The 25,836-nt window shown below is 33.0% G+C and overlaps 3 protein-coding genes across 3 annotated transcripts; all 3 read right to left on the minus strand.

The window, feature by feature from the left end:
• Positions 1-826: 826 nt before the first annotated feature.
• Positions 827-5,070, minus strand: LOC108329858 (PP2A regulatory subunit TAP46). The gene is made up of 9 exons (XM_017564214.2): positions 4,822-5,070; positions 4,622-4,744; positions 3,243-3,329; positions 3,007-3,111; positions 2,757-2,918; positions 2,329-2,364; positions 2,169-2,240; positions 1,525-1,802; positions 827-1,256 (listed from the first exon to the last, which is right to left on the minus strand). Exons 1-9 carry the CDS (start codon positions 4,900-4,902, stop codon positions 1,007-1,009), a joined length of 1,194 nt encoding a protein of 397 aa, XP_017419703.1. The 5' UTR covers positions 4,903-5,070; the 3' UTR covers positions 827-1,006.
• A 6,170-nt stretch (positions 5,071-11,240) lies between these two features.
• LOC108330008 (phytolongin Phyl2.2) lies at positions 11,241-12,532 on the minus strand. The gene has a single exon (XM_017564445.2). The coding sequence runs from the start codon at positions 12,200-12,202 to the stop codon at positions 11,546-11,548; it is 657 nt and encodes a 218-aa protein (XP_017419934.1). The 5' UTR covers positions 12,203-12,532; the 3' UTR covers positions 11,241-11,545.
• A 1,180-nt stretch (positions 12,533-13,712) lies between these two features.
• On the minus strand, positions 13,713-20,919 carry LOC108332016 (soluble starch synthase 1, chloroplastic/amyloplastic). The gene is made up of 15 exons (XM_052876392.1): positions 20,462-20,919; positions 19,813-20,192; positions 19,622-19,699; positions 19,408-19,532; positions 18,514-18,595; positions 17,809-17,982; positions 17,550-17,631; positions 16,522-16,613; positions 16,320-16,382; positions 16,160-16,249; positions 15,733-15,857; positions 15,518-15,626; positions 15,388-15,443; positions 14,814-14,853; positions 13,713-14,259 (listed from the first exon to the last, which is right to left on the minus strand). The coding sequence occupies exons 1-15, from the start codon at positions 20,874-20,876 to the stop codon at positions 14,104-14,106; spliced, it is 2,067 nt and encodes a 688-aa protein (XP_052732352.1). The 5' UTR covers positions 20,877-20,919; the 3' UTR covers positions 13,713-14,103.
• Positions 20,920-25,836: the final 4,917 nt, after the last annotated feature.

The following is a 25,836-nucleotide window of genomic DNA, read 5'->3' on the forward strand; positions in this document are numbered from 1 at the left end:
AGACATTTTCAAACTAAGGATCTTGGAAGTCTCAAATACTTCTTAGGCATTGAAGTATCACAATCAGAAGATGGAGTTGTAATCTCCCAAAAGAAGTATACTCTTGATATATTACAAAAAAACAACTATAGTATCAGAGCCAAAGTAGAGTCTATCCTAGCAATATTTGTTAGACATATTGTTTCACCTGCTATCGGGTCATTATCGAACTATCCATTAATGTCTAGTCTCACGCTCGAGATATATATACTTTGGCGTAAGGAGGAGGTGTTGAAAGATTCACATTAACTAGAGATAAAATTAATTTAAGATATATAAATGAATGCAAACCTCAACTTACAAACCGGTTGTAAGATTAAGTTAGACTTAAAATTCATTTTTTAACATACCAATAGGTAGCATAATAATTTCATCGTCATCTCACAATTTTTCAGTGAAATGAGAACTAATTTTGGATAACGGAAGTCTAAAAGGTGAAATTTGAGGTGTCACTACAATGAACAGATGAAAATTATTATCCAAAGGGCCTTGGTCTTCTGCAGCCAAAATACTCTACAGCCACAATGCTGCAAAATATGAACCATGATGGCTGTTGCAATAGAAATTAACAAAGAGAGAGAGAGAATATGATCAATGGTTAATTCTTGCTGTTTAGCGAGAAAAGGATCTGTTTTCTGGATATAATGAAAAAATTATTCTGTAATTCAATAAGAAAGATTGTCATGATTTGTTAATATAATGAGCTTCGGTTGATATAACAATTAACAAGGCATACCTTTGGTGCAAATTACAAAACAAAAGTGAGCACGATCGAGTAAGACCATAGTTGCACTCCTAGAATATGCACATATAATCAAATGAAATCATGGTCCACGTAAAATCTTGCACAATCTAATTACGAGTATATCAACTACAAGTTATGCGTATATTAACTGTAGATTACGAGATTTCGTCCAAAAACATTTATCCCAACCCCATTTACTCTCAAGACAGGGAAGAACTCAGTTTACCCACAAGGGGTAAGTTTCTTATTTCCTGCACCTCGTGGATTATCATCCTTCCAGTCATCCCAAGCCCTTGCTTTCTCTTGTGCTGCATCGTCATCTTCATCATCATCATCTTCTCCAGGCTTTGACTTCCTATCATTGTGCCAAGATGAATTGGCTTCTTCCATGAGTTTGACATTTCTCTCTTGCCATTTATTCATTATTTCCATTTCTTTTAGTCCAGCTTCCTCAATGCTCATAGTTGGCATCCTTCCAAAAAAAAATTTCAACTTAGCATCTAAAACAACATAACCAGACAGTAACTTAAACCTTGTTCCCATAGGATTTGTAAAACTCAACCAAGTTACTTCTCTCAACCATAGGCAATAGAACACTGAAAACTACAAGGAAATAAAAAATATTTCATCTCTTTTCAAGCATATGATTGTCTGCTTAAAACACACTAATATTTCCCCATTCCGAAGCCTTTCATTAGCCAGGCAGCGTGCATTTTATTGATAAAGGGGATAATGTGTACCTATGACTAGGTTGGAAGACCTGAGCTGCCATTCTTTCTCTCTCTGTTGTTAAGCTTCCATTCACAAGGCTGGCAGGTCCAAATATCAGTGGTTGGTGCTTGTGATCGTGTGCTTGTGAAGCCTTTGCTCTTCCTTCTAGCACATCTTGGGCAAAAGTGGCACATGTGATTGGTGGTGAGGGCTTAGTGTACCGCGCACGAACTGCAGAATCACGATGCCAAGCTTCTGCTTTCTTGGCACGTTCATCCAGAACATCCCTAGAGAACTCAGCCCCATCCTAAAACCATGGCAAAGTGACAAACAATAGTAAATAAAACCAAATATAAGTCAGAAAAAATGTACAATTTTCTGTTCCAATTTAAAATATAATCTATTATATTTAACTGTATGTGCTACATTTGGCCTGAGTTCTAGAATTAGCTTGAGAAACACAACATGTATGATGTCTTAATAAAGTTAACGAGTATCAATTTCTGCTACTTTATAACATGTCTTCAAGTTCTGATTAACACAACATTTCATAAAATAGTAAATATTTCACTGTGTAATAATACCAATGTAAAATGGTAGCAACAAGCCCACAGCTGACTAGGTAAACACATCAGTACTTCAGAAGTATTTGACACACCAAGCATTTTACTACCTTGGATTGTCTATCCTTCACAGCAGAAAGCATCTCGTCTTCTTTCTTCAACATATCCAGCAGATCTAGTGCCTGGGTTCAATCAAATGGCACAAGATAAACATGAGAACAATGGAAATAAAAATTTTAAACAGAAACTGCTACATAAGTACAAACCAACCTTACAAATTGCCAAAGATATGGTGGTGGTCCAAGCCTGTAAAATAAATAAATGAATGAGCAGATATAACTCAAACTTCATAGAAATCACAATATTGCAATCACAAACACAAATTCTTTCAGGCATTTGAAACAGCTAAAATCTATTTCATAAATCATAAGCCACAGTCAAGTACATGTAAAACCAATACAGGCCCCAGCAACCAATTTTTAAGAACTTAACCAAACCCTTTAAACATACCCAGTGTGCACTAAGTACATATGTTGTCCTGTCAGAGGTAAGCAGAATTTAAGCCTATATAGTGTGAAGCAGATGAATCACATTAAAACATATTTTCTGCTATACAAGCATTTAGCATATGCTCACAAAATAGTAGTAACAGAATACTAACAGTGTCACACAAAACAAATAGCAGATCAGACACAAACCTCTCTTTCTTCTTCACCATCATCATCCAATACTTCTTCCTCTCCTGCCTCAACAGGTGTGGATAGGGCAGCTGCTTTGGTAGAACGTCCACGCCGTTCCTTTCGCTCTTTTATTTCTAACAATTTTGATTCTGCAGCTCTCTGACGCTTGAACCTAGCAATCTGCACAACAGGATACAAACTTACAGCGCCTGAATCTATACAAATCATGATATATAACTTACACAAAAATATGTAGAAAAAATAACACCTTCCTAGCTCTCTGATCCACAACAGTTTTTGGTGCTCCTTCCATATAAGATTCTAACTCCTCTTTTGGGACCAGCTCCATTGCTTCACAAAATGAGATAAATTCCTACAAAAAGGATGTCTTCACTAAGCTTTGATTGAAATGAATATTTCAAAATTTTAACTAGTAATGCTACGTATTATGTTGAATTGGCTGCTGGTGAAAGGCGTTTCCTTTCTATGGTCATCATCTCTCACCTTTAACTTTGCCTGGGAAGCCTTTAGAATCTGTAACCTGTCCTCCTGTGCTATTTTTTCCATCAACTCCGCAAGATAAAATGGAACCTGAGGAAATTATGACAAGAAATTAATGAAATAGTAAAAGGCTATCCATTTCAACTGCTCAGTTATGTTTGACAATCAGTACTAATTAGAAGTTAAAACAAATGAAGGAAATATCCCATGGGCAGTGCATGTGTCCAGCCTTACCACATTCATACATACTCTTATGCTCGATTGAACTAATCAGTTGAAGAAATGCATAGTGATGATAGATAACCACTAACCAATTTTCCATTACTAATTGTTGCAAATTCCTTTATGTAAAGCACAGCAGGAAACAGAGTAAACAACCATTCCCATGATGAAACTTTTTCCATTAGAAAATCCACCACTAAATCTTTCTACAAGAGATTTTGAGCAGAGTGCTTTTGAAAAAAAAAATTCATTATCAAATGCACTTCATAAAAAGTAACTACATTTTATCAGAGAGTAAATACTGTCCTAAATTACTAAACTGACAGAATACCTAGCATGAAATCTACCTTCAAGAGTATAATGTAATACAAATTCCACACGATTCAAACAAGAACTTTAAATAGATGCACAACAAAAATTAGTTTTAACTTTCAATGATGGTAATGAAAGAAACTTCACTAATCATTTTCCTCCATTTTGGATATGTTGTTAACAGATTCCCAGTACGAATCAGTTGTAGTTAATTGTCGTTTTGAGATCGGTAGTGTAGGATGCTTCACAATGAAGTATAATGCATTGGAAAGTACTGTCTGCACTGTTTGGGCACTGCAAATCAATATTTTATGATGTGGGTATAGATTTTAAAATGTCAAGGTAGACCTCATGCAGAAAGATAGGGGAAAACAAAAAGTATAATAGTTTATTACGTTATGAGAAATTATTACATAGCACGCTCAGTGGCTTGTATTTCACTCTAAAAGCATTATAAAGTTAATCAACCTCAACCCACATGTTTTGATGGTTTGTTTAACCACTCTCGATGTACTTAATTTCTACGACTCTAGGAGTTTGAAAAACTGAATATGATTCGGGCCGTCCCAGAAAATCCATTCTATTTTATAAGCCAAAACACTCCTAAAGAGACGGCTCTTTGGCTAAGAAGCAAAAACAACTCCAAACCACTACAGCCTGCTTTACTCTTCCAAACACGACCTAGATAGTTCATGCTGCCACTGATTTTCCTTGAATATATTAAACAATCGCTTGAATTAAAACTTCACATACCTAAACTAAAACATATAAAAGGAGAAGAAGAAGAATCAAGGGAAGGAAGCAACCATTAAAATTAGGTTTGGGAGAGAATAATGAGAAGTACGAACCAGAATGTACTTGAGATTGGCGGTGCTGATATCCTCTTTGGTCTCGTTGGAAGAGAACAAACCTAGATTATTCACCATGTCCTCGCATCTATGCAGGGCCTGGCACCCCTTCTTCACAACCTCCTGAACCCCAAAAACGAAGCATGTCGATTAAAGAACCAAAGTCAGAAACAGAACAAAGGGGCATCCAAATAGCATACCTGGTCGACGGCGGACTCGGTGGCGTCGGCGTGGATCTTGCGCGCTTGCTCGAAGAGCGCCGGCAACGGCAAGTCCTCCATTCTGCGGCAGGATTTGGATTCCCCCGATGGTTGTTTGTGTTATTTGCAAATCTGAAACAGAGTTTACGGAGAAAAATAGAACTATCGAGAACGCGAGAAAGAAAGAAGGGAACTTTCTCTCTTTGTTGTATTGTATGTGGAAGGGTACACGATACATACACTACACATGCATCCTCGAGTAAAACCTCGTCATTTCAAATATTTAATATTCTCGCAATATTTTTTTTTCAATTTTATTTTATTAATTTTAAAATTTTTAACTTGGCCCTACTTTTTCTGAAAAAAATAATCAATATAAGTTAACACTATTAAGTGAATGTTTTGTTAGGACATATGGAATGCTAACAACTCTTGAATTGTGTCCTACATTGAAAAACTAAAGTATAACTATCATATAACTATTAATTTTTCATTGTTAATATAATTCATATCCATCCTAATTCTAGTAAACTAATTTTTAAAAAACTTCATGATAATTATTATTTATTAATTTAGAATTAAATATGTAATAATATTTAATATTATAAATTAATTAAAAATTAAACTTCTTTATCCAACCTTTCAAGTAAGGGTGGCAAAAAAGACTCAGCTTAGCGGACACTCCAATAGAAAAAGAAAAGTAAATTGAGACAACCTCTTTAATATGGTACCGGGTAATCTAGTAGGTTAGTCAACATCATTAAAAAACCTAAATGTAAGGAACTTAGTCTCACTCATGACAATACTTAGAGCGGCCTAACCAGCCTAGTAGAACACTCGATAGTCTGTAATCATTGAAAAACCTAAATATAAGAAATTTTCTCTTGCCCACAACAACACTCGAACCAGTCCCGCAAGCTTGGCAACTCAGCATTAGTAAAGTTATATTCAAATAAATTATAAATTATTCAAATGTAAAAACTCGTACTAATAGTTCAGCATGAGCCCAGTTCAGCCTGATAGCTCAACGAGCTAGGTTGTAAAATTCAACCCATTCTTAAAAGCATAAACTAGCCAACTATAGTTCGTTCTTGGCGAGCCAAAATTCGATCAAACTTAAATGAATTGAATTGACCTTTTTTGTCACCCCTACCTCAAGCTTCAAATTGAAGCTCACAAGGTTATTTAGACCATAATGTTTGGATCCATATTAAAGTATTTTAACTTTTTTATAGGATTTATTTTCCGACTTTGCTCATTAGTTTATGAATTTCTTTTTTTAGTTTTTGTTGTTTTGATATTGTTTGTTTTTATATGTTTATTTGTTATAATTCCCATACTAAATATTAATAATATTTATAAGAGTTATTTGTCTAGCCACTCAATTATTTTTAAGCAACTTTCATTGTTATATTTAATATTCTCTAATATAAAAGTTGTTTAAAGTTGTTCTAGAAATCTCTATGTGAATAATTATACAAAATCATCTATTAATATTATATTATTGTATATCAAATTACAATAGCATTCTTTAAACCACATATATATCTCAACTAATATTAAGTTTTAAAAATATTTATCAACATTAAGGTTGTTGAATTTTGTTAAACATAAACTTATTATTTTTGTAAGTTACTATAGCAATTGCTAAACCACTTATATCTCTAAACTAATATTAAGTTTTGAAAATATTTATCAACATTGAGGTTATTGGATTTTGTTAAGGGAAACTTAGAATTTTTCTTTGGTTTAAACTCTTGGATGATCCTCATATTTGTTAAGGAATCTCAAGTGGGTTCTCTTGTTGAAAGCGGTCTCAATTGGGTCCTAAATTTTAAAAAATCGTAACAATTAAGTCATTGGGTCCTAAATTTTAAAAAATCGTAACAATTAAGTCATTTCTGTTAAGTGTTGACAGACGTCGTTAACAGATAATGATGTGTCGCACAGTTATAATATGTTGATGTTAATTGTTTTATTATGTGCAATTTTTATTAAATTAAGAGATTTTGACATGACAAAATTTAATTGGTTTATGTTAAAATAATATATTAGGGATTTTGTTTTCTTCTTCTACTTCATGTTTCATCTGTTTCATATGTCACTCTAGTGGGTATTCTTCTTCTTCATCATACATGCCCCATGAAGATTTTCAACCCCTTTGAATGCTTTCTTCGGAACTTGGTATGTCCCTCGAACACCATATTCCTCAAAAGCATCAATCTTTCTCATTTAGGTTCTTCCCATCTCCACTAATTCAGAATGTTCCGTCCTCTCTTGGCCCAATTAGTTGCACTCTGAACAACACATTTCCCAATTTTTCACCAATGACAACGTCGCCATCAAGGTCATAAAGAAAAAAAAGTTGAAGAAAGAGCGACTAGTGAAACAAATCAAGCGCAAAGTTTCAGTCATGAAACTGGTGCGACATCCTCACATCGTTTTGGTCATGAAAATAATCAAATTTTTCTAACTAAATTGTACATTTTCGCATATTGTTGCTGTTATAAAAAAACATTGATTTTTAATTTTTTTTTTCAATTACAAGTTTTTCTTTTTCAACTAAAAAATAACAAATTTTCTAATTCAAATCTAAATAAAAAAGAAGGATCTTAAATTATATTTATGATCAATCAAATATAATATTTCATTCGCACAAAGATATCATAAAATCTCAACAAAATTTCATGGAATGAAAATTTTGTGGTCAACTTTGTTCACGAGTTGATAGAGTTTGTTGACTCATTCACTATTGTTGTGTAGGTTCACCATGAAAGTTTTCAAGGTTAAGATCATGTAACCTAAGACAATAGGGGTGTCTTCATTGAGGAACTCGTAGGTGGAAAGCAGCTCCTAGACTTTGAGTTTGATCAATTATAGGAGTTTAAAGAGAGAAAAAAAAATTATCAATGATGTTATCATTTTTTGTTAGACAATTTAGCAAGGTTGATGAAAAATAATATATTGAATCGTTTTTGAAATGGTAAGCTAATTGAGACTATTTAATGATGATGAAACAAAATAAATTATTAAGTCAAAAAAGCTGCCCTCAATACTTTTTTTTATTAATAAGAGTGAAAGACCAATTTAGTTTTACTATTAAATGATACCAATTTTGTTCTTAAAAAAATTAAAAATCTAATTTAGTTTATAAATGTGAAAAAAATTCAAATAAATTTCTAATGCTACATATTTATAGTGAAATTATTTCTCATTTATAATAAAGTTGAACCCTAATATTATATTTTTAATGGTAAAATAATCACTTGAAACTTAACAATAACGGAAAGATTTTATACCCATTTAGAAATTAAAATACTCATTAACAAAACTATATATATATATATATATATATATATATATATATATATATATATATATATATATATATATAATGTTTTGATAAAGATATTTGACACTTATATTCTCTTTATCATAATGTGATGGAAGGTTATTCTGCCACTTCCATTGGATGAGGAGGTCGTAGAACATTGTTTAGAGGCAAAGTGATAGAAAACCACAAGATAAACTAAATATTTGCATGCAATAAGTTACAAGTGTAATAAGTTACAAGTGTAATTTGAGAAAGTTAACTCTTTATTTCCAAAAATCTTTATAAAATACACTTATTTCAAGAAATTATTGTGTTTATTGGTTTAAACATGTGACAGGTAAGAACATCGGATATCAAATGATGTTGAAAAAATCTTTGTGAAAATTAGGAAAAAAAATCCAAATTCGTTGTGCGGAACAAACTAGTTGTATTGTTTCTTTCGAAAAGGCTTAAAAAAATTTCTAAATGTTATAGTTTACATGTTATAGGATAATATTCTCATAGTTCTAACGAAAGAAAGTGTGTATAAAAATACTCTCCTTCGTAATATCGAGAGATCACAATGTTGCATGGGTTTTAGAATTTGTTTTGCATAAAAAAGAAGCTAAATGCTTTAAAAATATTGATTATTCTTCACGTATTAAATATTGCACAAGTAAGAAAGAGTCAAAGATTTATTATCGGAATTAAATTATTCAAATTCAATCAATAGAAATAGTTATGTCGGTGTACGCTCACTAAACTACTAACGCAATAATTTCAACCAAAGTCCCTCTCAAACTGCAGTAATAAAATTTTATTTGAAAATTCATAGAAAGAAAAAAATAACAGAATTACTAGACAACCCATTGTCTATTTTTATGATGAAGTTTAGAAATGATTGGTGGTAATTTTGTATGATTTTATTTGCGGAAATATTATTAATTTTGATCCAGAATTAATATAAAAAAATAGGTAAAACAGTTTTGATATAATCCTTTTCTAATCATATTTTTATTTGATTTCAGTCGAACTCAAATTGTGAATATAATATTTAAGTCCTTTATTGGGCATATATATATATATATATATATATATATATATATATATATATATATATATATATATATATATAAGGCAAGTTTTATAGAATCTTACAAAGGAACGCAGAAGTTTACCAGAAAAAAAGAACAATTTAGTGTATCTATATGCGAGATAAATAAGATGTAGTCGCACGCAACACAATTAAATGAACAAGTATCGATGGTATTGTCATTTAATTGCAGAATACGAGAAAGTCTAGTGAGTTAGGTAGCATTAAGACATGCATGTTAAAAAATGTGACTAATCTGTTTCGTTTAATGAAAAAACCTATTTTTCTTGCTATCTCTTAATCATTACTTTAATATTGTAGATAATGAACAAAGGAAGAAAATAATTAGTTTTGCTGCTTTTTCCCACAGCCCATAACTTCAAATCAGACATTCAATTATTTTCGTGCATTATAAATTGCGATTTCCATCAATTATTTATTTATTTGTTAAAAGAATTACATTGTCAGGTCATATCTTAAATCCTCAATTAGAGAACAACTTGTTAGCAAACTACACTTTGAATATATTTTAACATCATCGTAACTATAAGTTGTCAACGTACTTGCAAAAACTAGTAGATATATGTTAGTAATAAACAGAACTTTACACCGTGAATCCATTTCATGTAAGGAAAATGATAGATAATAAATAAAGTGAACAGAAATAAAACAATAAATACAAATAGAATGAAAAATAAAGTATATAAAAAAATACAATAAAGCTAATTAAATAAATTTGTCATACAAGAACAACTGTTATCACATCCTGGATTTTGTTTTGTAGATTAACATCATAAAATTTTACAGTTCATTAGAGAATAATAGCAGAATATGTGTACAAGTTTTCTTTTTCCAAATTATTGGAGGAAAAGAAACATTTCCTCTTGGAAATTGGTGTCATAAGCACCAAATGATGCATGATTAGTTAGTTGATTATATATTTTAGATGATCTGCATAATATCAGGGCCATTAAATGTTTAGTAAAAGATGAAAGAAAAATGAAAAAAAGATAAAGTTAGATTGAGATTAGATACTGATTTCAAACATATGACATCATCAATAATTAGTAATCAGATTATGGTATGACACAGAGGGTAATGTGAAATGTTCATTAGATCTGAAGTTAGGGTGCCAACTTGGCGCAATAATTAGATATTTTTTTCCTAAGGATTTGTTAGATATATCAGTAATTTAACCAAGCTTCCATCCTGCCTTATCTCTAGACGGTTGCAACGTGTCGGATGCCCATGTGATGGCACCTGAAACTGAACCCATTTGTCGATCATGGACAAATGTAAGAACACTTCCTAAAAGATGTCCATAGTTGGACACATCAATGTGCCAGCACAGAAATTGTCACTCCCCAGTCCCACCACACCGACCCCAAAGACAACATAGCTAAACTTTTCCTTTCCTCTTCTCATTTGGGTTGGTCGAGGAGAGCTCAAACTTTCAGTTTTTGTACCAGAAAAAGTTCTCTCTGTTTGTGCTGTATCTCACTATGGTATGAAAGCTATTGCATAGAATCCCAACCTAACCTAAGCCAACCTTTCATAACATTTACTTAAACTGACCAATCAAACATTTCCGAATATTTTTTACAATTTTAACTAACTCCCAATATCAACAATTTAACTGTTAACCCTTTTACAAATCACATAACTGATCTTGCAGAGAAATTAACGCTCTGACAACTGAGACGATGATAGATCCCTAAATTGGTATGAGAAACATGAGATTTTCATTTGATTAATTAAAAATGAAAACAGAATTAAAAAAAACTAATCATACACTCTTCTGCAATTTCTAAAACAGATTTGCATCCTTCACATCATGCATGAAACAACATCTACCAAATTTCAGAGCAAATAACAAAATCACTAAATAATTGAAGAGATAAACCTTAAACAAAGCTGAAGCTAAAGTACGAATAATGTTAAGGAGGTAAAAAAAAGTATACGATAACGAACACCTGGAATATGTGATCTTGCACAATCGAGCACGGCCGATGATAAGTTAAGATGATCTTGATAATTGATATGCAAATCCCATTAAGAAAAAGAAGGAAATTCCCAATGGAAAGTGGAAACAAAAAAGAAGGAAAGAAACAAACAGAACCCCCAGTTACATACATATACATAACAGGTATGCATGCATGTTTATGCCCTGCAGTCTGCAACTTTGTCAAGTGTGAATCAAAAAGAAAAAACAAGAAGCTAAGAATCCCTCAGTAAGGGACAAAAAAACCGAAGCCGAAACGAGAACAAGAACAAGAAGGAGAACCTTTGTTTTATGGTTGGAGAGATGAAAAGTGGGATCAATAAGTCATGCACTTGAAGCCACTACAGACCCACAACCAGATGAGGAAGAGGACGGCACAGACGAACAAATCCAGGAGGAGGAGGAGCCATACGTGTTTCTTCCAGACGTGTTTGGCCTTGGTGTGGCGGTCGTGGGGCTGGTGCTTGAGAGGAGAGAGGGAAACGTCGTCGGAGACATCGAGCGTGGCGGGGGCATCGTTGGGTCTCTTCTTCTTCTTGAGGCCCTGAGGAGGAGGGTTGAGCGGGGGTTCCGATCTGAGGGCGCGGTCTTGGGAATCGTTGGTGAGGGCGTGGTCGAAGATGGAATAAAATTGGGGCTGAAAGGAGAGAGGGGTGAAGTGGTGGTGGGATTGAACGGAGGAGGGTAGGGTTTGGCGGAAGGAGGAGCGGATGCGGTGGAGGAAGGGGAGGGTTTGGGATTTGAGGAGGGTGTGGTGGGAGATGAGGAAGAAGACGAAGGGAGGGTCGATGAGGAAGGTGTAGGTGCGGTTGTTGACGGTGTGGGAGTAGAGGGAGTGGTTGGGCGGGGCTTGGGCCACGCATTGGGCCGCTAGGGCTTCCATGTTCGGCTCCTTGTCGCTCTGGTGCTGGGCCAGAATGGTGTCCGATCGAGCAATGCAGGCGTAGTGGATCAATTCGGGATTGGAAATCATGGTAATTCAATTCTTCTGAAGCTGGGATCAAGAATTTTGATTTATTTTTTTATTATTATTAATATTTATTTTCTATGGCATCGGAATAGAATGAATAGGAATGATTAGGGTTTTGGTTTGGGCATGGAGGTTACTAAAAATGAGAGGAGTGGCGAGGGTAGGCGATGATGCGATGGGATTGGCTGCGCACCGCGCCCAACCACACCGCATACCGAAGTGTCCTTCTCCTAACCTCTAAATTACCAACTTCTCCTCTCTTGTCCCACCTTCTTTCGTTTCTTTCTCTTTTCCACTTTTTTCTATTTTTTATATCTACCATCATCATAAACTACCCTCTACGCCAATCTCTCTAAACCAATTTACATTTTCATTTAATAATAACAATAAACTATGTCACATCTTTCACCATCAGGAATTACAATATTCAACAAAATACTAAATCTATAATACCAATTTCATTTCAATGCAATCACTAACCATCAACGTACACTTGTTTGTTCCCAAATTATCTCTTCCTAGTAACTTTTGTGTTCAACAATACTTCTCCTCTTCTCTCTCTCGTCTGCATCTATATTTTTAGTCGCAACTGCAGCTAATATATCAGAACTCTTCCATTTTTAGAAAGGAATTTAAATATAGAAAAAAAAAATGATGTTGGACCAATTTTAGATTTATGGAAATTTAAGAGAATAACTGTAGTTCTATTGTTTGGTTACACCAATGATCCAATTTTTTTAATAATTATTATCATATTCGTAATTTGAACTTTCTCTTTTCATATATATAAATATATTATAATAGTTAAAAGCTATAATAAAAGTAAAAGAATCTTTACAAATTATAGTCATGTATGTTTTTTAGTTGCTAACTAATTCAAAATACGTAAAGTTATATTTAAATACAATAAATCATTTCGTTCTTATTTCAAATAGAATATGAACCTGAAAAAAAATATAAATCTAAAAAAATTTAAGAAACCGAATTTTAATATTTTTGAATTTTAAATTTAAATTATTCTTTTATATTAATAACGCCGAAAACTACAAACATGCAGTTTTACAATTCATTTCCAATAAAATCAAACATGAATGTTTTCATTATTTTTCTTATTTATTCTATTTCTCAATGCTAAAAATCATAATTTTGCATATTTTGAATTAAGTTTAAATGTTTACAAACATATTAAAACAATATGATTTTATAAAAAAAACATAAATTTTAAAATTAACAAGTACCTAATTAAAATACTCAAATATTTGAGATATTTAAACCTTAATTAAATCAAAACATATTAGATATCTTGAATCCCCACAAGTTTCGTTGCATAAACAGTTATTTAGGAGTGATGTATATCTTAAAGTTTTAAGTTAAACCCTTTGGATCCCAACCACATATAATGACTAGGTTGCAGGCCACTGGGGATTTGCCAAAACAACTCTAACGCAAAAAGTGGGGTCAGCTTCTGGATTATACCGAATAGATGCATGCACAAGACACAGTTTGACGCATCTTACAAATCATGTCGGTCACTCGCAATAGCACAGCTCTCGTAATTTTTCACACTTTTAACCAGTGCCAATAAACACACTCTCACATGGCATACATTCCAATGTGTCCCATCAACTAACTTTTCTAGAACCCTTTTCTAGTACAAAAACAAAAAGGTAGAAAACTTATACCAGCACTATCTATTGGCGTGGTTACAAATTGTAGTTTCGATCAGTGTAAAAAAAATTCCTTCTGAAATGCCTAGCTGACTTTATGTACCCTATATCTGCCTCCCTGGAAGAAATTATGGTCTCCCTTTTGTTATCAGCAAGACTTAATTATGAGCATGATAATCCTCTAAGTAGCCTGTTATTGAAGAAATCCTTGCGTTGATCATTTATTCAATCTTCATTTCAGCAATAGGGAGGGTCGATGAATGCCCAGTTGATGATTTGTTCATACTGAGTAGCAGCATTTACCCATGTGTAGTCTTTTGTCATGCCTCTTATCATCAATCCCTCCCACGAAGACTTGTGTTCTTTGTATGTTTGAATGGCATATCTTAGAGCCTGTCAAAAGTAGTAAAAAAGTTAACATCATGGTGACAAAACAGGCGAAACAATGTTCTGAGAACAAAAAAATGAGAAAAGTTAGCAAATAGTTCCACGTTCCAACATGTCCACCATAGACTGTATGGACTGTTAGATGAGATTGGTACAGATTCCTTGATGTTTTAGTAACTTCATATGGCTGTTTTTAACATCTAGAGGCCGACACAAGATTCAGAAAGCCAACCCAATGATAACAATGCCAAATAGAGATTAATGATCCCTACAAAGAACCATTTCATCAGCTATAGTAAACTAGGCCAAGCATGCCATGATTCTCAGTAGACCAAGTGTAGCAACCCGATGAGCTCAGACAAGTTTATATAGGTTTTGGTAGAAAGAATGATTATCCATATATATTTATAGCTTCCACTTCCCCCATATACAACATGAAAATGATGACACTCACAACTACGAACATTATATTGAATCGTCAAGATTAAATATATTAAGATGCTGTCAAAGTATGCTTAATATAAAAACAATGAATTTGAATGGCAGGAAATCAAGCTTACCGCTAACATGCTCTCCTTTGTTAGTGGAGAAAATGTCCACCTGTCAATGAAGTTCAAAATAATGTCAAACAATACATGATGAACATATTCATTTTGTATTAGTTGAGTCCTGGGATTACGTTACATCTGACATATTGTTAAAGCTAACTGTTTGTTTATAGTTGCAGAACACTAAGTTTGAATAAACGGCCCTGCTTTTTGTTTACTTACATATTTTTTTCCTATAACAACTCCAGTTGACAGTTGTGACCACCTAATCTGTTGCTCGTACAACGTAAACTTGTAATAGGAAGAGTTACATGTCTCATTTTATCCAGGCTTATGAAGGTTTATCTGATCACTTATTAGACTTACGTTACTTTTACAAATTTAAATTATTTCTAATCACGCTATTATACTTAGTAATCAGCATAGGCAATCTCTTACTTCTTTGATTCACAGCCAGGAATTTCTAAGTTTTTACTATGATATAACTGTGTTCGTTTCACTTGGACCAAAGACATGTTAGGTTTATTAAGAAAATATTGCAATGCATATTAGAAGAATAAAAAATCAAAGCTCATGGACAACATACCCAGTGCTTTCAGTTTTGCCCTCTTCAGTATACGGATTAAAATTGTTAACAGTATCCTGAATAAAGAGAAAGGCGTTAAGGCAAAGAAATCATGTTGAACTAGTCAATTTCTTATATTTTCTTGACTTACTCTTAGGCCTCCAGTTTCATGAACGACGGGTATAGTTCCATATCTCATTGCATACAACTGATTCAGTCCACAGGGCTCGAATGCAGATGGCATTAACAATATATCACAGCTGAAAAACCAGGAATACATTAAGAAGCATATTGATGTAGATTCAGTATGGAAATTTTTAATGACTTCAAATTTTCGTATAAAGGATTCGTAAATTTTTGGATTACCCTGCAGTTATTTTATGAGATATTGGAACATTAAATCCCACCCAACCCCGAAATTTATCTCTATAAGTTGACTCTGTTGCTCTCATCCAATCTTCATAAATAGGGTTTCCTGAACCAAGCATTACCTACGAAAAATAACAAGAGCTGTCAACCATATAGGAGGGCCACAAGCATACAACACATTTCTCATAACTCACAAGTTATGGCCTCAATTTCTCTCAAAATGCAATTATTCATACAAGGAGGTTGCATTTGAAAAATGATCAATCGCTTTATTTTATGTTTAAAATTTTAGTTTGCATACTCTGCAATGTCTCAAGATATATTTTATACTCTACAAGTAAACAGCCTGCATTTATATATCACCACGCCATGGATTTAATTACTTGCCACAACATGTATTTATAGAACAGATAGAATAACTTACAAACTGAACATCAGCTTCCATGAGCTCCGGCATTGCCGAGCGGATCAAGTCAATACCTTTCTGGTAGTCCAGTCTTCCAATGAACCCAATCTGCAAGTTTCAGCAATTGTCAATACCAGAAAGGCTGAGAACTAATTTTCATGGCATATAGCAAACTTACCAATGGACAATCAAGCCTCACTGGAAGACCCAATTCCTGCTGCAGAGCAAACTTGCATTTGGCCTGTACATTACAAATAAGATACAAAGGAAGGGTGACAAAGGGAAAATGTAAAACCTTCCCGGAAAGATCACAAAGGAAGGGTGACAAGATTTCAGCTAATAAGATACAAAGGAAGGGTGACAAAGGGAAAATGTAAAACCTTCCCGGAAAGATCATCAACAGAGTAGTTGAAAGCAATATGTTTATCACGTGATGGGTCCCATTCAGTGACATCGATTCCATTTGTGATCCCTAGTCAATAATAAAATTGTAATGAGTTTGAGCATCAAGGCACATCATTGAGTAACGAATTGACAATATAGTTTTTGTTTTGCTTTCGAATTCACATACATTGACTCAGAATTACTTGCACAGCTGAAAGCATTAGGAAACATCATGAAAAAAATAGAGACAAAAGAAGCTTCTAGATTTTGTGGTGTTTCGGAAAATAACAATTCCTTTTATGCTGAGTTAATGAATTTGTGAAATCGAATGGCGATATTATTCTGACAATAAATTTGAGCGAGTTTCAACAATTTCCTAATCAAAATACAGGCCAGTATCATTTCAACAGATTCTATGCCACAAGTCAAGAAAAAAGATTGCCAAGCAAAATAAACGAAAACTCAACTTTGCGAGTACAGAGCAGCATTAGCATTTGCCAAACAACAAAGTTTTGCATTAGATATATAAATATGAAGTCTTCTAATCAATTCAATAGAAAACTTCAAGTCACACAGTGCCTATGAAATCGAGTAAACATGAAATACTGCTTTGAGCTTTCGAATAGGATTTGGTTCACAACAGAGAAAAAAACTACTTAAGATATGCATTGCTTGTTAAATTGAGAAGATCAAAAGGTTCCTGTTTAACAAGAATAAACAAATTTACTAACCACCCATTGATTAGTTTTCGTAAGACATTGAAATAAAGCTACTTTTACGAGCGTCAAACTGTCAGCAACATCGAGGCTAAGTGTATAAAATATATAATCCGAAACTTCATAGGAGATGCAGATCTGCACTGAAGATAATTATTTGGCCCAAGTGGGTTTAACTTTCTCAAAGAATTAGTGTTGCTTTACGAACCGCATGTTACCAACTCTAAAGTTTCAGTCATAAATGAATCTTTCAAAGGATGAACTTCAAAATGTATGCCATAAGAAAGAGAATGTTAAAAAAAGCATACCATTGAGAATACTTTTTCGACTATTTAATAATTCATGTAGACCATATCCACCTTCACTGGTAGTTATCTCCCAGGAATAGCCCTGGAAAAGAGAGGCAGATCTTTATGCATTGAATATCATTACATAGTAGATACGATACACTTGTTAGATATCACGCTGATGTGTGGTTTTAACTTCAGGGTGGGTGGTAAAGAAATACCCAATATTTGACACGATAAAACAGAAGAGAGCAGAATATGTAGTTTGCGGAATTGCTACCTTGCTTACTGTCACAATCCGGTCAGCTGTAACAACAGCACCTTTTAGAAAGTTGACAGCTTCACCTGTGTCAAGAGCATGCGTCCTTGCCCAATTAGGGAACACCCATTCCAGTGCTCCATACCATTCTGCAGGTAGCCCCAAATTACTGTATGTAATTGCAGGTTCCACTCCCTGACATATGATTTCATCAGCCTCTTTGCAGATATAATCATATAAATGACTAAACATCATATTTGGCAAAGCATTGCGGAACCTATTTGTAGCATTACATATCTAAGACTGTATTATTTTCCAAAACGGTTCACTACACAAATTAGCATCTTTGATTTGCATGCACTGCGACAGTCATGTTCAAATCATTCATTTCAATGTGACAACAACCAACACAATAGTATTTTACATATTAATAAAGTCCTCACACATAGATACAAGTAATAATATCAGTTTTTAATGACGAACTTTTATTATTGGCCATTCAGGATCTATCTCTCTAATTTCTAGCATGTGACTTAATGAACACTAATAATAGGCAGCCAAGCTGAGGGCATCTAGATGGAAAGTATAAAATAGAACTTATAGAGACCTCTGTTTTGTTGGTGACGCTTGAAATGTCATTTTAAGAAACAGAGAGATTAAAGCACGATGTTATTGTACTTAGTAATATCTCTATATAGTAAAATAAAATAAAATGAAACAGATTACCTGATGTGCTATATTGTGTATCACTAATATACTTCGAGCATCCTTATATACCCCATGTGGACGATACTTGGAAGCCAAAAGTCTGCACCAAAATCAAGTACTAGTCTCATCCTCAGTAAGACAATAATATCTTCTAAGATAAATCACAACAAGCTCCAAAGAAAACTTTAAAATGTAAAGCCGTATGCCATAATGAAACCTAATTATAACTAAATGGACAAATTACACTCACCACCTAAGGGATGCTTAAACTACCTTTCCCACTCCCCTAATTTCAAAAATTATACTTTCTTGAGTGACAAAACAAGCTACACTTTAGTTCATTTTAATATAAGCAACCTTCTTAGTGACTGTGAGCAACTATGAACAAGTCTTCTAAGGACATTTTCTTTCCTATTCAACTTTCAATGGCACAGAAAGCTAGTTACGAAGAAAACTCTAATTACTTTTAGGTTTTCATAAGATGAAATGAAGTTTTAGACATCCCTATAATGGTTTTTTATGATGCTGAGAATGTCAGAGGGAAAAAGGGTCCCTAGGAAGTTTGTTTACATTACAACTGAATGGACTAAAGTATGGCACATCTTGATCTCTAGAAGGTAGTGCAATTGAGGCATCTGTAATGAGAGGAGACATAATTCATCTAATTATAGAAAGAGAAATGAATAGTTTCCAAAATAAAGACGAAATTGCATGACTTCAGTGGAGCCATTGAAAGAAAGATAGTCTTTAACAAGGCAACTGTATTTGCTCTTTTTTTTTAACAAAGAAAAACATCAGACAGAAATAATATGGTTGGATAAAAACACATTGTACTTCTTCATTTGCAAAAGAAAAGGGAAGGGGAGAAAAAGCGAGATTGGTAAAAGGGTGGATAAAGTTAGATATGCATACACTGGAACTAGGCTGGCATGCCAATCATTAGCAAGGAATAAACATTTTTCTCCATAAGTGAACCCCCCTAATGGAAGCACCAATGGCGCTTCACATGCTGCATGGGAAAGTAAAGTGAACCGAAACTGTAAAACCAAAAGAGAAAGAAGTTTATCATTATTCTTGAATGTATAATGGTAATCTAGTATCAAAGCTAAAATTAACAAGAATATACCTGATTATCCCCAAAAGTCCCAAACTTGTCTCCATACGGATTCCCTGGTCTCTGGAACGAGGGGTGGTCCACAAATACCTGAAACAAGGTTGCAACTCTAAGCATCATCTACTAAGAATGTAAGAAGTCAAATGGTTTTGCACAACTCAATAGTAACAAAAGCCTAAAACCAAAAATTCTAGACAGCATACCCAATCAACTCCTTCCCTATACTCATGGAAAAAACCAATTTCTTGAGCACCTCCAAAGCACGGCACTTTGATGCTTCGTTTCAGATCAACTGCCCCAGAAAACTTAGCGTCCCCAGAAGTACCATGAATGTATCTGGGCGTGATAACCATCACACGGTGCCCGCGAGCCGCCAGAGCAATTGGCAAAGAGCCACAAACATCAGCAAGACCACCTGTCTTGGAATAGGGCGCAGCTTCAGCAGTCACAAAAACAATGTTGAGGGACAATCCAGTCTCAGGTTTCACTTCATCTGTTTCCCTAATCCCAAGTTGTTCAACCTCGTCTATCCTAGACTTTTCCCCAGGTATTGCGTGTGACACACTCATCAACTCGTCAAGACCTGTGACACATTCAAAAACTCTTCAAAGACCAAAAAAATAACTTCCTCTAAAGGAAACTAGATGGATGCAACACTATTCTTCCGATGTCATCGTAACATAACATAGATACACCATATTCTCAATCCTATTGAAAAGCAGAGGAGTTTAACTAACTTAATGGAATTAGAACAAACCCAGAGAGATTGTCACATGCATGAAAATGAAAACATGAGTAAATTTTTTTTTTTTAATATGGGAATGAAAAAGCGATGAAAGAAAGGTAGAAAACCAGTCTCAGGAATCAAGCGGAAGCCAACGAGATAGCCAAAATCGTCGGTTTCTTTGGACAGCACGAGAGCTCTATCATCTTTGGGGGAAGTGAAAATTTTCTCTTCAAAGGCAAAGGGTCCGTCTTGAGAAGCAGCGGCACCCGTGTGAGCAGAAAACGATCGGAAGTTGAGATTTCTAGAATTTGGTTTTAACGGAGGAGGGAAACGCGGTTGGCTTATTGATGGTGATGATGTGCGTGGATGCAGAAGTTGAAGAGCATGGAGTTGCAGAGAGTCCATGAGAAGAGAAGTCTGATGCAGGAGGTAAGGGATCGTGAACCACAAAGGAAAGTTGGCGGAGAAAAGAACAAAAAGAGGCTCTGTAACACTACACACTTCACATGACGTGCAACTAAGACTTAGAAAGAGGAACATACGATACGACGAGTCAGATCCAGAAAAAGCGCCAAAAAACCATATACCACCGTAGACAATTTCCTTTTTTCCATTTTGCACGAGTAGTCTGTGCTAAATTAATGTTACTTTTCGATTAATTATATTTTAATTTATTTAATACTATCATTTATTATTAATATTATTATTATTATAAATATAAAAGTTTAACTTTTTATAATTATATTACATATACAATATCAAATCAATTTAACGTGTGTATGATGATATTTTGACATACACAAATATTTTACAGCTATTTGAAACTACCATTCATTATTATTTACTTTTTTTTTCCTTTTACAAATATAGAAGTTATTTTTTTCTATGAATATTTTACATTTATAATATATTTGTTAAATGAATATCATTTATGCTTAAATATTATTACTCTCTACATAATCACTATCTAAAACTATGTTAATAATATAGTTATACTTATATTTTAATTAGTTTTAATTTTAGTAGTTATTTTTCTATTTTTGTTGTTCTGACTCTTTCGTCTCTTGCTTAAGTTACGAGAACATCGAACCATAAGATGTGCGAAGACTGACAAGTTAGAATGCCGCAATGCCTACATCATTGAATTGGATTTAATTAAGGAAATTCACACTTAATAAAAATATTTTTTATTCTTTAATTTCATTCATTTTAAATTATTTTATATTTTAAAATAAAAATACTATTTTTTGGGTATTGGATAGATGTTAAATAAAAATTATAGTGTTTGTCTATCTTTTATCACTATCATCTTGTCACATTTTAAAAAGTTAAATTTTAATTTTTTTATTCTTTAATATTTATAATAAATTTGTTTATATTATTGCAATAATAATTCTGGGACAAAAAGTAGATTGTAATAATAATTACATATGTGTATGTATATAACAAATCTTATTTATGATATCATAATGTCTATGTTGGTGAATTACTTCTAATTTAATGCGATATACATCATCCATTCAATTTTCCACGCCTATCTAATTACTTTTCTGACAAAACATAAGTTTCATATCCCGATGTAACTAGCTAAGAAAAAAACTGCACTGGCGGTGTAGGGTGTGTGAGAATTATTCTTTATCAAGTCATTGAAAATAATAGAAAGAAATAAATAAAAGGCGAGAAACAAAAGTGAGAGTGTTTTACTGTGGATATGTACTGTGGTTTTAGTGTTTACAGGACACTTATTATGATTTTCATTCAGACAATGATTGTTAGTCCAATGGACTTATATGAAGAACAACTATGGTAGTATTTATTGGGTACATTCAGATAATTGCATTTATCAATAAGTTTTCAGGAGGTTGTGAAAGTTATGAAAGCTTTTAATAGTGTCTATGTTATGTAATAATTATATTTAATGGAAGAGTCAAGATAAATTATTTATAAATAGTTCATGTAGAATTTATATGTAGAATTTATAGTTTTTGATAACAAGTACTAATGAGCATATTTTTAGAAAGATCTATTATCAATAAATTGATATTATAATTAAAAAAACTTGAATACTTAAAGAAAGAGTTAAAAAATAATTGAAATAAGTTTGAGTGAAATGATGAACCTTATAAATAACATTTTTTTATAACTGAAACAAGTTGATAAAGATAAAAAACTATAGGATGGAAACTCATCCCAGAAACTACAACTTCAAAACTAGAAGAATGGAAGAAGCTAAAAGACTTCAAAAAAAATTCTACTTTCGAGGAGGATAATTTATTAGTTACATTCTTTTTTTAAGCTTTGTAAATATATAAATAAGTATTTTCTTTAGATTTTGTATTTGGGTTAATATTACATTTTATTTAGGCTTGTATTTTGAACATTTCATTATATCAGTCTTTGATTATTTCATCAATAATCTGTTATTTCATACACATCCCGAAAAAAAATCAAGATTGTTTATTTAATCGATTATTAGTTTCTCATAATCAATTAAAACAAATAGATTGCAACAAAAACATCAGTTTTTGCTTTTAACTTGCTTTTTGAGTGGGTATGTGAACTAGTTGGGTTTTAAGGCTTACTTGGGCCTCGAGTAACCCTTAGAAAACTTACTTAAAGGTAAAGGAACCTCGTGCATGTATATATTCTTGAATAAGGTTCTTGAAGCTTTTAGGTTCATTGTACTTTTTTTGATTCATTGAATTCTTTGTTTCTTAATTGTTAAGACTTGACTCACTCCTCACTTCTATAAAAATGAGTGCTTAAGCATTTGTACAATCAACTTGAAATTAATGAAGAGAAATTCTACTAAATTTTGCGGCTCTTCTTTTCTAAGCTAACTAGGATAGATGTTTTCTTGATGTCTCCTGTAACACCCAAATAATTTAAAGGGTATTACTGATAGTAGAGACTAAATTAATTTGATGTCTCATATAAACAATCAAACTTTATTTCAATTACTCCAAAGTACAATACCAAACATACAAACTTTAAACAAATAGTCTTCACCATTGAAATTTCAACTTATAAGTTTTACACAACATAATCTTCCCAATACAAATTTATTCTTTTTACAAAAATTCCTGAAAGTTTTTCCCCGCATCTCTCTCATCTCTAAGCTTTTTCAACCGCATCTGCAACATTATCAAATCACATATAACATGAGTTATATGATCATAGTACAAACAAATAAGGGTAAGCCAACCATATCATAAAATCATTAAACTTGTAATAAAAATATTATAATCATGTATTTTTGCAATTGATATAATATCATTATTCCGATGTCATTAATTCATCATTATCAAAATCATCTTCCTCATTTCCATAAATCTTACAAGTGTACCATGCTTACTCATGAAGCCTTATGGTCAGACCGCTCTCTGCCTGCTTCCTTAAGCCTCACTTATATACTATGTCTTACTTTCTGAAGCCTTATGGTCAGACCCCTCTCTGCCTGCTTCTATAAACCTCAATGTTACTTTGTTCATACCAAACTCTCATGGTATAACTCGATCATACTACTCCCGGTAGTAACATCATTTCATAAGTAATGAATTTCTCATATCCACCCCAACATTTCATAAAACCAACAATTCATACCCTCTTATCCACCTAACTCAATCATGTTCATTCTTTAATCATAAATTCATAATAACCCGTTTGGTATCAATAAATTAAACATATTGCCAAATATCATGCTTCATATTATAAACTCATTTTGCCCATAACGAGTATAACTCAACGTATTTTCACCAAACAAAGATTATGGAACAACCAAAATATATCAACATATCTTAGGAACTACATATTAAAGTCTAGGCTCAATGTAATGACAAATAAAATATATATGAAGTTTTTACCATGATAACGTTATGCATTTACAATTGACTTATTTTATTTTATTTTCATCCTATTAGAGATCTTTCTTTACCCCAATTTGTCACCGGAGAGGACCCAGATGTCTGAACGCATCAAACTCACCTTCGACGCGAGCACATATGACTAGTCACAACTGACTGGACCAGGCCAGGGCTGCTCTATGATCAGGGATGTGCCAACTCAGGTTTTTAAGGTTCCTCTATCCTACCAACAAAGGGAGGCCCTTAATAATTTACAATTTATTTATTTAATTTATCTACCTTATTCTCTTATGCTCTAAATCTAAAATGCCTAATTTTAATATTTTACTTCCTCTCACAACAACCTCAAACAATATATGTATATTTAATACCCATATACAAGTTATTACAGAACCCTTTCTCCAAACCTTCCAACAAGATCAATTTCAGCCAACAAACTCATTCAATAAATTCATCACAATAAACATCCATAATAGAGTTCATACAAGATAATTATAAATAATTAACAATAATAAAATATTACTATAAATGGTCATAGAAGAATACAATATTTGACAATCATAAAAATAATCTTAATATAAAATTTTATGGGGAAACAAGAAGTTGAATCTGGCAGAGCCGGTTAGACAACTTCTAATCCATCCAACAATACAATATAATTAAATAACAAGAACAATACATGTCTGGGGAAATAAGAAGTTGAATCTGGCAGAGCCGGTTAGACAACTTCTAATCCATCCAACAATACAATATAATTAAATAACAAGAACAATACATGTCTGGGGAAATAAGAAGTTGAATCTGGCAGAGCCGGTTAGACAACTTCTAATCCTTCCAAAAATTGTAATAAAATAAATAAGTAAAGCAATAAATGGTTTGGGGAAACAAGAAGTTGAATCTGGCAGAGCCGGTTAGACAACTTCTAATCCTTCCAAAAATGTAATAAAATAAGTAAGGAAAGAAATAAAAATTTGGGGAATCAAGAAATTGAATCTGGCAGAGCCGGTTAGACAATTTCTAATCCTTCCAAATTACAATAAAAATAAATAAGGAAAACAATAAAATGTTTGGGGAAACAAGAAATTGAATCTGGCAGAGCCGGTTAGACAATTTCTAATCCTTCCAAAATACAAAAATAAACAACTAATAACATACAAATGACATAACATATTCAACATCACAATTTACAACTATCACACTTGGATATCAACACAAAAGCATACTCTCATTTAAATTCAAGATCATACAGAAACAAAATATTCCATATTCAAGATTTAGGATAATACAAAAAGAAATACTCAAAGTTAGCTCCCCTTACCTCTATTCCAGACTTAGTTTCCTCTTCTCAAACCGTTCTCCGGAAACTTCCAGAATTTCCCTTCTTCAACTAGAATTTCCTCCAACTCTCTTCTCTCACAATTTCTCTAGAATTTTGGTGTAAATCTTCAGCCTCCCCCCTTGGCTATTTATAGCCAAAAATTTTACTATTCATTTTTACTATTCATTTTTACTATTCACTTTTACTATTCATTTTTACTATTCAAAAATTATTTTTTATTCACCATTCTTATCTCTGAATGATTAATTCTACGTGGAGTGTTCTCTTCCACAATTTATTTTAATATTTTTTTTTTTAA

This window comes from Vigna angularis, chromosome 4 (genome assembly GCF_016808095.1).
Source record: "Vigna angularis cultivar LongXiaoDou No.4 chromosome 4, ASM1680809v1, whole genome shotgun sequence".
Classification (NCBI taxonomy): Eukaryota; Viridiplantae; Streptophyta; class Magnoliopsida; order Fabales; family Fabaceae; genus Vigna; species Vigna angularis.

Bases quoted from the DNA above. Each gene is read 5' to 3' on its own strand.
- LOC108332016 (XM_052876392.1), bottom strand. From the start codon at position 20,876: ATGTTCCTCTTTCTAAGTCTTAGTTGCACGTCATGTGAAGTGTGTAGT. The intron at 18,596-19,407 runs GTATGCATATCT...ATTTTGGTGCAG, and splicing joins CATGCCAGCCTAGTTCCAGT to ACTTTTGGCTTCCAAGTATC. The intron at 16,614-17,549 runs GTATGCTTTTTT...ATTATTGACTAG, and splicing joins TCGAAAAAGTATTCTCAATG to GGATCACAAATGGAATCGAT.
- LOC108330008 (XM_017564445.2), bottom strand. From the start codon at position 12,202: ATGATTTCCAATCCCGAATTGATCCACTACGCCTGCATTGCTCGATCG.
- LOC108329858 (XM_017564214.2), bottom strand. From the start codon at position 4,902: ATGGAGGACTTGCCGTTGCCGGCGCTCTTCGAGCAAGCGCGCAAGATC. The intron at 4,745-4,821 runs GTATGCTATTTG...TTTGGGGTTCAG, and splicing joins CCGAGTCCGCCGTCGACCAG to GAGGTTGTGAAGAAGGGGTG. The intron at 2,241-2,328 runs GTTGGTTTGTAC...GATTGAACCCAG, and splicing joins TATCTTTGGCAATTTGTAAG to GCACTAGATCTGCTGGATAT.